Genomic DNA, 12,386 nt, shown 5'->3' with positions numbered 1-12,386 from the left:
TAACAATTCAGTGTCAGGGCAGAGGATTGATTCCAGATCTCTAGACTCCATCCTATGCCTTAACCACTTCACCTTCCTCTTTTTGTCCTTTAGTAGTGGATGAAATCTCTGAGAGTGCTCTCCATTATGTCACAGTTCAGAATTTGAAAGGCTTCATTAATAATGAGGCTCTTGAACAGGAAAAGCAGAACAACTGAAGGAAACTGTTTTGTGTATTATGCAGGGTTTTTAAAATGCCTCACTCTGAAAAGAAATCAGAACTCATGGCAGAGGTGATATCCTTTATTAGACCAACTAGATATGCATTTTCACCATGATACGTTTTTTGCAAATTAAAACAAAATGTTTTCAGTTAATGTCTCTCAAGTGAAAGAGAGATTTCCTTCTAGAAGTACTGTCTATGGAATAAAATCCAGGAAGTGTGGCAATGCTCAGTGTTGCTGTGCCTAACTCTTTGGCACCTTGCTCCTGGAGTGGAGTTAAAGAGCATGAGTTGGACACCAAATTCCCTATAAAATGCCAGGAAAAAACTGAGCTAAAGAGTAATGCTGGAGAGAGGGTGTTTGAAATCCTGCCTTTCTCTGCAGCCCAGTGCCTGTCTAATGTAAATAGAGTGCACAGTCCTGGTGCCACAGACCACAATCTAGCACTTTTCCCTTACAGGGGAGTGCCATCATCTCAGAGCTGCTCCCACTTGCTCCTTGTCCTTTTTATCTCAGGAATCTTGCACTGTTGGCTGTCTAGAGGGCCAGCTTCAACAGGATGGATGGCGCCCAAAGCCCTTAGCCTGGTGGTAAGGGCTCTCTCGAGTGGGAGATATAGGTGTAGAAGGGTAAGAAGGTCCTAAAACCCAGGTCTCTGGCTTCTTGGTATCCTTACCACAGGATATTGGGCAAGAGGTAGGCACTGTCACTAGTCATTTTGGAGGGCTTCAGTTTTATGCTAAACTCAATGGTGCTGTCATTAGGGATCCTTAGTTCTACCTGTGCTCCACTTTCAGTACCAAAGTGCTTTTTAGATCTTCAATCGTATACTCAAACATGAATGAGAAGCTCTGGCTATATGAAAGGAGGCTTGCTTAGCTGAATAGTGCTTTACAGCTCACTGCACCATAGTGTAACCTTGCCAGCCTCAGGAATTTTTTTTGAGAGTTTCAGTTGTTTGTTTTTTTTTTCTGCAGAGTGGCCAGAATAAGAGTAAGACATTGAACGGATGAGCTCTGCTGGTAAGATCTGCAATCACACCATGACAGCCGGCGAGGCAGAAGCTGGGGAATTAGTTCTGGAGCCCCTGGTCACTTGCAAGCTATGTCTCTGTGAATATTCTCTTGATAAGATGACCACCCTTCAGGAATGCAGCTGCATCTTTTGTACAGTGGTAAGCATCAGCAGCATCTTAATCAAGGTTTTAGGATAAAGCAGTGGTTCTCATCATATTTGGGCTCGAGGCACCCTCCTTGGGCTCAAGGCCCCCCTCCATAACTTTTGTGAATTGAGTGGCACCTGATTTCAGGAACTAATTTTATATATTACAGCACTTACCTCTTTGCAGAGGGGGCAGGCAGTGGCAGTGGAGGACTGGGCAGGCTGACAAGCCTGAGCCTGGCATATCTGCTTACTTCCTCACACCTTGCAGCACCCTTCAGAGGATTTTGCAGCACCTCAGGGTGCCCCAGCACTCTGGGTGAGAATCATTGGGATCAGAGTCACAAAAGGTGGAGACAGGAAAGATCTATTATAGTGTTTGTAGTCAGAATCAAGCACTAATATCATATTGTCCTTTCCAGCCCCACACAAAATCCAGCACCCTAGAATTCCAAAAAAGATACTCCCATAGCCACATATTTTTATCAATTGAATTGCTTTCACTTTTACTTAATACATTGATAATTGATATATTTTAAATTGAATAATAAACTACAGTAGAATACCATCTATCAAGAAAAGAATAGTGGAGTATGTAAACAGTTTATATTCAATCTACTTTATTATTTTTCTACTTTATTATTGTATATAATACAATAGGATCACTATAGGGTGTTTGGAGAGTTTTTATAAAATACTGCTTCCCCACAAAGCTTTTACAGATAGTCTAAAGGACAAAATCCTCAGGTGCAGTACATACTGCAGAGATGCTGTTTTTGAAAATGGCCTTAGAAACCAAATTATGGTTTGAAATACTATAAATTTAACTTTGTTTGTGGAATTTCTTTAGCACTTTTTCATATATTCTTCTCTACAAATTTACTGAATCTCATTTTGTTAGCAATTCTGTTTAGATAATCTCCAAATCTTTGTTCAATCACGTCAGGTGAGGCAAATCAGCATAGCTACATTGAGCTCATGAAGCCATGACAATTTACACCCAAGGGGAATTGAACGTTAGTCCCTGCATTCACACACTTTGCAGACTATCCATATACCTCATTTCTGCTGGTTGAAAGAGAAAGTTTAACTAAGAGGAAAAGGGGAAAAATATCATTTCTGCCCATCCCTTCCAGGACAAGCAAGCCATGCAAAACGTGGGAGAGAAACAAGTGAGAAATATAAAGGCAAAAAAAACCAGGTTCAGACTTGTTATAGCCCAATTGGAATGGGTATTCAACAAGTTTGAACCTGGTGTTTTTTTTGCCTTTATATTTCTCACTTGTTTCTCTCCCATGTTTTGCATGGCTTGCTTGTCATGGAAGGGATGGGCAAAAATGATATTTTTTTTTCCTCTTGGTTAAACTTTCTCTGTCAACCAGCAGAAATTGCAGAAGTACAGCTGTTTGTGACATTGTATGAGTCGGGTGGCTGAGGGCTGTGTCCTTGATTGCAAATAATTCTGACTTCTTTCATGCTGTTTCTGCTGGCTGTCTTCCTGACACTTAGTGAGATTGAAGGCTGTCAGCATGGCTATAATAGCCATCGGTGAAAGGAAGCTATGATACAGTTCCTAATACCTTTTCATTCTATATACCTTATCCTGTATCCTAATCATTGTTCCACACAATGTTAGTGGGCCCTCACAGTGGTGTATTGTATATAAAACCAGGAGCACAAACCAGTTCTTAGCTATTTCTTCCTCTTTAAAATAGCCACAGAATGTCTCTAAGGGTGCGTCTGTTCTGCTTCTGTGGTAATCATGAAACAACTGCTAAGAAATGAGCCCTGCCTACTTGCTCCTGCTCTGTATGAGCTGCATGCTGAAAATATGCCATGCAGTTGCTATTAAAATAGTGCTAAGAGTGATCAGTACAGCTCTCGGAAGCATAGCTGAGACTGCGATCCTCAAAGCACTGCTGATCATCATACACCAAAAAATGACTGTGTGACTTGTTTTAGCAAGCGGCATGTACTGAGTGGGCAGGTTTTGACTGTGCTGAGGATCTCTAGGAAGGCAGCATAAAAGTACATGAAAGCATTTTCATAGGATGCAATTCAAAGGGATTTTTGCTGCTAATCATAGCACTTGGATTGTTAATTACCCACCTTTTGAGAAGATTATTTCCTTCTGGGATGAGTGTCCATGTTGTTTCTGAGAGGTAGAGCATAGAACTGAAGGCCCAGACAGAAAGTTAGCTTTAAACCACCTGTATGTCCCTCTGATATTGGGATGTTATAGAGGTCAGAATGGTTTTTGGGTGGTTGTGTGAGTTACAGCAGCTTGTCTTCAGCTGCCTTTTGGCAGCAATACATATTGCTATATGTGCCATATGGTTATGGCCATATGGTCATGGCTGGAGCACATGACGTATGAGGAGAGGCTGAGGGAACTGGGCTTAGTTATTCTGGAGAAGAGAAGACTGAGGGGATTTAATAGCAGCCTTCAACTACATGATGCGTGGTTACGAAGAGGATGGAGCTAGACTGTTCTCTGTGGTACCAGATGACAAGACAAGGAGCATGGTCTTAAGTTGCAGCAAGGTAAGTTTAGGTAAGATATTAGGAAAAGTTTTGTCACTAGGCGGTTAGTAAATCACTGAAACAGGTTACTGGGAGAGACTGGAATCTCCATCCTTAGAAGTTTTTAAGTCCTGGCTAGACAAAGCCTTGGCTGGGATGATCTAGTTGGGGCTGGTCCTGCTTTTGAGCAGGGGGTTGGATTAGATGACCTCCTGAGGTCCCTTCTAAGCCTAATTGTCTGATTCTATGTTGTGACACCATTTTGATAGATCCTTGTACCCCAGGACATCCCTTCTGTCAGGCACTGAGAGGAAGAGTTGGGGGAGGCTCATAGGAAAACCTGAAGCTGTTTTAGTTCCTGTGCTGGGATAATTCCCTCCTCCTTTTTTCGATCCCCAATTAACATTGCGTGGGACTCTCTTTACCTGTATAAAGGGACCGGAGTTGGGGTGAGACTCTCAGCATTAATATCTTGGATCATGATATCTTTGTCTTTGGGACACTGAGTCTTTAAAAAAACTCGAGTTTGGTTTTTCATAACTAGGGTTAACAACATACAGCCCAGATTATTCCTGAAGTAGCAAGAGAACTCCATATGGAGAAAATGTATCCTATGCTAAGGAGTGGCTATATTTTTCTTTCCTTTTACATACCTGTTATTTTTCAGCTGACACTAACCTTGGCTTGCTCACTCAGAATTTTTCAGCTAAACATTAGTTTCTACCAAAGCATTACCAACTTGAGGGGGTGAGGGGAATGGAAATGTACTTAGTTGGGCATCCAAGCTTATGTTTTCACCTATCATTTGTGGTCTATAAAACACAAATTTAATGGGTTAGTACTGTGTACTGGTATACTTCCAGCTTAGAGACTGATGCAATAAACATTACCCCTTGTAAAACCTGTACTCCAGCCAAAGTAAGTAAATTGCATTTCAGTGTGTGTATTTGCATTTGAGAGGAATGTTGCTATTTCAGCTGGAACTTTCAACTAGAGATAAGCCTTTTACTTGAGCTGTTTAAAGAAAAAAAAAAAAAGTGAAAATCAGATGAGATTGCACTGAGCTTGGAGGAGCAGTAGAAGCCTTTAAAAATTAGCAGTCCTGGATCTAAAAATGTTGGGTGTTTTACACCCAAGAGACTGGATTGATCTTAAGAGCTAGGAATGAATACTAGGGCCAAATGTATACAGAGTCTCAGCCTATTTGGAAGGGTCTTACAGAAAATAGGGCCCTGACAGCCAGGGCAGGGAAGGTGCTTCACTGGAAAAGGAGCCGTGTCATTTTGACCTGGCTTACCTAACATCTGTGTAGATAGCGTGCTTTAGCAGGGCTCTTTGGTGCTTGAATCAGCTATTAGATAAAAGCACCAAAAAGCCCTGCTGAAGCTTTCTATCTATACAAATGTTGGGTGAGCTAGATCAAACTGACATGGCTCCGCTTCTGAGCATGCACTGAAGGGGGTCGGGGGGAGGGGTTCACGTCTGTCAGCCGTCTAAGTGCCTGCTCCTCTTTCAATCCTCCCTTTTCTACTTGTTCTCAAAAAGTTTGACCCCAATTTCCCCCATATGAATGGAATCAATTGCAGGTGCATCAGGCAACAATTCATTTCAAGCTGTATGTTAAGTCACACTAAAACAAGATTTGAACTGCTTAAAATAATATGCCACAGCCGACTATGAAAATAAAGGATAATTTTCCATGCTGGCTTCTGTGGAGTTGGTACATGTCTATGCAGGACCAGTATGACTCATTATTCAACCTTATTTTTTCATTAAGGTTCTTTTCATATTTCTGAGAAGTGTGTGAAGTAATTGATATGGGAAATACACAAAACAAGCACTGCTGTAACAGCCCAACTGTTGTCTGAATGGTACATGCACATCTGTAGAAAGAAAAATAGGACTTCTACTTCTACATTCTGCATGAAATTAATACACAAGGGTACACGGGGAAGCAGGAGTACTTATATCCACTAATTTTTTCCAAACACTGAGGCAAATAAAGCTTGGAGAAGTGATTTTACTTTTTGTGGGAGGAGGGGAGAGGTTGCTGGCAATTCTACCTAGTTTTGCTAGGCCAGTGGCTCTCAAACTTTATAGATGTGAGGCACTCCTCGGAAAATGCCAGCTCTTAGTTTTTACTTGGGTTTTTGAGTATAGAAAAGTAAGAGAACAATTTTTCTGTTGCAGAGAACTCAAAAAGATCATAACAGATCAGAATTTTTTTTTAACACTATAGATTCCTCATGGAGATCTCTGAATTACGTTTTCACACCTAACAATGCTAACATTGCATGGACATCCCAGGGTGCCATGGTACTCTGGCTGAGAATCATTGCATTAGGCACTTTCATTTTATCCTGAAAAAATCCTTGATGCTGCACTACTCAAAATCAGGCCAGGCCAGCCACACAGGCAGGTGCCTAAGCTTGGTTGCCATCTAGATTGGCAGAGTTTAGGTTCCTTAAGTAAAAACAGCCTAGCAACTGACCCCTTCCCACATGACCTTCTCATAAGCAAATTGGAGAAATGTGGGCTAGATAAAACTACTACAAGGTGGATAGATAGCTGGCTCAATAACCTCAAGCAAAGGGTAATTAATGGGTCTGTGTCACAATGACAGGAGGTTTTGAGCGGAGTCACACAAGATTGTCTTAGGCCTAGTGCTGTTCGACATGTTTATTAATGATTTGGATACTGGCATAGAAAGCCTCTTGAGCAAGTTTGCAGATGGCATGGATTTTGCTGGTTGCCCCTGCCACCCTGTCTTCCCCTGCCCTTTTTCTGCTTTGTGTGTCAGGGTGTTTTTTAAGCCTTCCCAGAGGCATTGGGTGTTGGCTACAGCCAAGGCTGGGGACTTCGACTGGGTTGTGCCAATGCTCCTGCTGGGAGAAAAGCTAGAGGGTCCTGGCTAGAGGGTCTTGCCCTTCTGCTCAGGGTCAGACAGATTGCCATATTTGAAGTCAGGAAGGAATTTTACCCTATGGTCAGATTGGTATGGACTGTGGGGGCTTTTGTCTTCCTCTGTGGCAGGGGGTATGACCCTCTACCCAGGACCTCTTGAGCATATATTTGCAACATTTTATAGAAGTAGGGCATTGACTGCCATGGTTCCTCTGCTTTACCTGTGGCAGGTTAGCATAATAGGTCTGTGTTGTGTCAAGGCTGAAGATAGTCTTATACAGAGTTTAGATTTATGGTTGTATGGCATGGGTTGGATAGGGTGATCCTGCCTCAGGCAGGGGGTTGGACTAGATGACCGTTGGAGGTCCCTTCCAGCTGTACTTCTGTATGACTTCTGAGCTTACACATACATCTCAGTACTACACACAGCTCGAGTACCTTAAACTCTGTCTAAGTTGCTGATTCCATAGGAAGGAAAAGAGAATGCATAGTAACTGGTTAACACTGAGTGTAAACATACATTTCAGTTTAAGAATCTGGCGCTGCCCAAAGTGTTAGCACAGGGAGTGGGAGATGAAGATTACAGGCCTGCCTCACCCTGAGTGGATTCAAGCCCACATCTTCCATTTCCAGGTAAAATATCCCAACCATCTGAATATGAACCAGGGTGAAGGGGAGTTTCTGCCACTTGTCCTGTTGAAGCTGTCCCACTGTACAAGAAGTCAGGAATCCAAGATTCATGGGCCAGAAGGAGTACTGCATCTTTATGAGGAAGGCCTTTCCCTGGGAGGGGACAGTTCAGTGTTGTTTCTGGTCTTTAACCAATACCCATCTAATGTAAAACTTATCAACAGTCCTGAAAATCAGGAGTGTGCCTTCCTCACAGAGCTATACCACCTTACTCTCCCTTGCTAGATGGTCCTTAGGAGGTCGCAAGGCTTCCTCATTCACTATCTATGAAACCTAGGTGTTTTACCTTGTTGATTCAAATCGCCCTTCTGGGGCAAGACACCTACATTTTAGATGTTATTAGGCCTATGTGAAGGTACTGACAAGGGCAATTTGAATATGTGTCTGTGCATCCATTCTTATTTTGCTAATTTAAAGAATAAATTCAGTCTTCATTCTCAAATATTGTTACACTGCTCTCTTGTTAGAAGGCAGATGAAATGTTTGGGCTCTGTGCTGCAATGCCCCAGTGATTTTGAAATAAAGCTAACCTCAGCACCTCAGCTTTGTTTTTCATTTTCACCCACAGGTAGCCACCTATCATGTTCTAACATTTGGTTCCACCCCCCCCACCCCGGGCTTAAAGTTTGAAATGTCTCAGGTTTTAACTTGTGTGGAGGGGGGAGGGGGGGAATCTTATAACATTGGCACAAAGACTAATATTTAACATTTGTATAGAGCCTTTACATGTTTAATGAGTCTCTTACAGAATGATATTACCTTCTTTTCTCACATAAAACACATGCCTTTTCCCCGAAACCACCTGCTGGGAATTGGAATGCACATCATATGAAAGATGTACAGATCCCCATAGGTCTGAAAATTTGGTGGTGGGGGAGTGGAATCAGCTTTTAACTGCTATAGGTCTGGGAGCCAAACTTCTGGACCACATCCGGATCACATGGCCCCACACGCATGGGCAGGTCAGCGTGGGATCAGTTTGCAGCTGGACCTGGTGCACAAGGTTGGTCCAGGCCTGGATCCAGTGCACAGTCCCAGATTTGGCACAAGGGTTTGGACCCAGTTTGCAGCCTCAGAGGCAGTGAACAGTGGCAGTATGCAGGGCCCATCTGGCTTGGCTCCCTAAATACTGCTACTCAACTACTTTCTAGTACTACTAGGGAAGATTTTCCCCCCCCCCCTTCATGCTGCCTTTCAAAAATAAGGTTTGTATTATATTTTTGGATATGTTATAGGCAAGAAAATACAGTACTTCTATCTTAGAAGTAGAGAAATTGACACAGAGACATAGAGTAACTTGCCCAATATCCCACAGGAAATTGGTAACAGAGCCAGGCTTATTGACATAGGCTTCTAACTGTGGGACCAGCTCTGTTTTAACATGTCACTTCACTTGCAGTCTAAAATACATTGGCTGGGGTAACGGTAGTGGGCTTACTGACAATGATCCCGCCTCCTTTGGTACCAGATATCTGTATTTAAAAAAAAAAAAATGTTTGTGCAGGCTTTAAAACTCTGTTAGAATGAAGATTAACAACATTAACAGTAGATCTAGTGATGGATCAAGTCCTTTTTCTGATATGGTATGAGAATGAGTTCTTTTAAAAGAAAGTATTGTTATAGAGTGGTGAGCTGGAAAGCAGCAAACGCTAGCCCACGGTCATGCTTCCCTGATGATGCCCATTAACTTTTCACAATTGTCATGCTATTCATGGGTGTTTGAACACCATTAAAAATGTAGTCATTGATATAGATATGTAACTCTTCTGCTGAGCATCTGTCAGCAGCAACATGGGCCGAGTTCAATTTTGGGGTACTAAATATATTTCACCTTGGCTTGAGCCACCACCTAGACCACCTGGGAAATACTAAATGAGTCACAATAAAGCTGACAACCCTTCTCTCACAAGCAGTATTAACACAAACCCCCGAGGCAAACACCAGAACACAACATACGGTCAAGAAAAACAAAAACACTGTCCTGGTTCAAAGTATACTGCATATCACCCGTACCCCTATTGGGGAGCCTTCAACCCCAGGCTCGACAGTCCGAGAGGCAGGGAGTCTTGACCCAAAAGAGGTTAGTTCCTGGGAATGAGTGTGTCATCTCCTTCACCATTGCTGTTTGCTGGGAGCACCAGCTCTGTCTACATTGCCAAAGGCCCTTTGGTGAGATGAGATAGCTCTGCTGGGAAGCACTGATCTCTGCTCCTGCCTGAGTGGCTGTGTGGGGGAGCTAAACGCCCCTGCCCTAGACTCCCAGTCCAAACCCCACATGGCTACTTGACTTGAAACCTTGACTCTCTGTGCCACCTGGCCTCAGGTTCCAGAAAGCATTCCAGCATTCCCCCTCCCCTCCACAGGGGATAAAAAAAGAGAGAGCCCCACAGCCCAAGTGGCCTGAACCTTAAATCACTTTTCTGATCTCATCACATCGTAGTTGAAACACTGCTAATGCAAATCGATCAATTCAAAGCGGGTCAGCACTCCAGTATTTGGCCAGGGTCACTAAACTGGTTTTACAGGTTCTATTGAGGAATCTTAAGGCAATGGTCTGGACACAATGAAGGGGATGGGAAGTGGGCCTCTCCAGTCCTAGAGGAGGCACAATATACAACAATTATGTCACACAGAAAACATGATCATGCTTTACAGCCAAACATTATACACAGCACCATGAAACACACTTTATAGCACAACATGGCCTGTACATTTTGGATATGCTACAGATATATATTTTATATACATTTTTGTCAGTTATTGGGCCACAAGGCTACAATATACCCATTTATGCTAAAAAGGGATACAATATGCCCATTACTCTAAAAAGGGATTTTCCAGTTTCTTACACATCTCTATAATAGTTTTTATATGGCCTGATCCATTGGCCCCTGACATTGACAACAACTTTAATAAGCATTGCCTCAGCATAGCTTGCATTAGCCTTGAGTTAAAGGTTGAACTCCAGATGTGGAAAATGAAACTAGTGGGATCCTTTTTGGCAGATCTATCTTGACAATACTTTAATTGTATAATTTATAATTGCTGACTAGATATTGAAAGGGCTCTCTTCTGTCATTTGTTATCACTGAACTATCCTCTTTATTTTTCTTAATGAAAACAATGTATTGATGTTAGAATTTGTCACATGACCCTGACACCTTCGTGGTTTCATTTCGTGTTTTTTATCCAAAGAAATAGAGATTATAATTAGTGAGTTGGAAAGCTTTGTAGAAATTGGAGAGGAGAAAGCCAATGTAACATATTGAATGAACTTGATGTACTTGAAAAACCAATATGCATTAACTGTTGAAACTAGTCTTTTGTCTGTGGCAGGGGGAAAATTGTCTGAAAATGGCCTTGAATAGAAATAAGGGTTTGTTGTGAGAGAGATACAAATGGCCTTGTTGTGTCATTATCTAGCAACATGAGATTTAAATGCCTTCCTTGAACTAACTTAAACATCTAGAGGTAAAAGGTGGAACTCTGTGTTCCTGCCCTCTGAAAATTGAACCCCATGCCAAAACAAACTCTCTGGCAACACTTTTGAAATCCTCTTTACACTTACTCCGAAAAACAGTGAGGTAGAGAAGCACCTTGGAGTACTTCTGAAATTAAGGATTCACCAATAGTCTTTTTCAGAGTTAGAATGTCATCGTAACAGTATCCTTTTGACTGAAACTTGCATGAAATAGGTTTGTCACTGAAGATGAAATGTAGTATGTTTTTTACGCTGGCCTTTTCAGTGCTTCTCTCTTAATAGTTTCTTTCCTTGTGAAAATAAGTGGTGTAACACACAGCATTTTATCTCTGTTTTTAGGTGTATCTTCTGTATACATAATAAATATATGTCTACATATGAGTTCTTTTTATATATAGAAAGTATAATATAGTGCTGTGTTTGTATGAATAGAAGTTAATTGCTAACTAAGGTGTATAGCATCAGGTGAGGTAGGTATCTATTTTCCTTTATTTTATACATAGGGAAACCAAAGTACTGAAAAGCAGAAATTTAGATACGGTCAGAAAAGTGACTACATAAAAATGGCACTGCTTACCCAACAGGTACTTTGTCTGTTTAGAATCTTAACTGTTCACTTCAATGAAAAAAATATTCTATCCTATTTCAGTAGGATTTTTTAAGATGCTTAGCATTGGCCTTTGCTCCTACTGAGGTTAGTACTATTGAATTAGCTGGTGAGCCAAAAAGAACACAGTGTAACCAATGTGGATTTGCAAATCTGGAAGGTTAGTCATCGTGACCCCTGCCCGCAACACACATACACTTATTGCTAAATCAAATTTGATAAAAGTTGCCTTTCAGTGTGAGTCAACAAATATGGAACACATAATGCCAATCTTAGAACGTTACTTTCAAAGTAGAGTGCAATTAAATATAACTTGCCAAGGACATACAGAAAAATGATGATAGAGCCATGAATATAAGCTACTACTTGCAACTCTTTATCAAGGGGACTTCTCTGTCCACTTCTCCTAGGCTAGGAACAGACATTACACATTAACCGGCTTAAGTGATCAGAAACTGGTTTAAACCTGTAACAGAAAAGATGTTCAGTGCACATAAACCAGTTTGAAAAAAACAGATTGAATGTTGTATCAGACTTAACTGATTTGGCTCAAACCAGTTTATGCAATGTCTGTCCCAGACCCCTTGCTGGTTTAATGTAAAGCAGACACCCCAGCATGCTCTCTGGGCTGGGCAGGGATCTCTGCTCCACAGGAGAGCTGGCCCCTCCCCTCTGCTCCCTGGCTGCAGCTCTGGCACAGACTGTGGGCTGCTCCCCCCTCCCCCCCCACCCTTGGGAAGCAGGAACTTCCCCTCCCCTCTGCCTTGTGGAGAGGTGTCTGTGTATTAGCTAGCAGACCACATGCTGGCTACTATCT

The 12,386-nt window shown here is 42.0% G+C and overlaps 1 protein-coding gene across 4 annotated transcripts in view; it reads left to right on the top strand.

Moving 5' to 3' along the window:
- The window catches only part of RNF144B (ring finger protein 144B), a 140,526-nt gene that overhangs the window by 94,483 nt on the left and 33,657 nt on the right, over positions 1-12,386 (top strand). For all 4 annotated transcript variants that reach the window (XM_014606740.3, XM_019490534.2, XM_059724334.1 and 1 more), the window contains one exon: positions 1,181-1,377. In XM_014606740.3, coding sequence (XP_014462226.1) covers positions 1,213-1,377 — 165 coding nt within the window. In that variant the 5' untranslated portion in view covers positions 1,181-1,212. The remainder of the gene's footprint in view (positions 1-1,180; positions 1,378-12,386) is intronic.

This window comes from Alligator mississippiensis, chromosome 3 (assembly GCF_030867095.1).
Source record: "Alligator mississippiensis isolate rAllMis1 chromosome 3, rAllMis1, whole genome shotgun sequence".
NCBI lineage: Eukaryota > Metazoa > Chordata > Crocodylia > Alligatoridae > Alligator > Alligator mississippiensis.
This window is presented reverse-complemented; position numbering and strand designations above follow the sequence as displayed.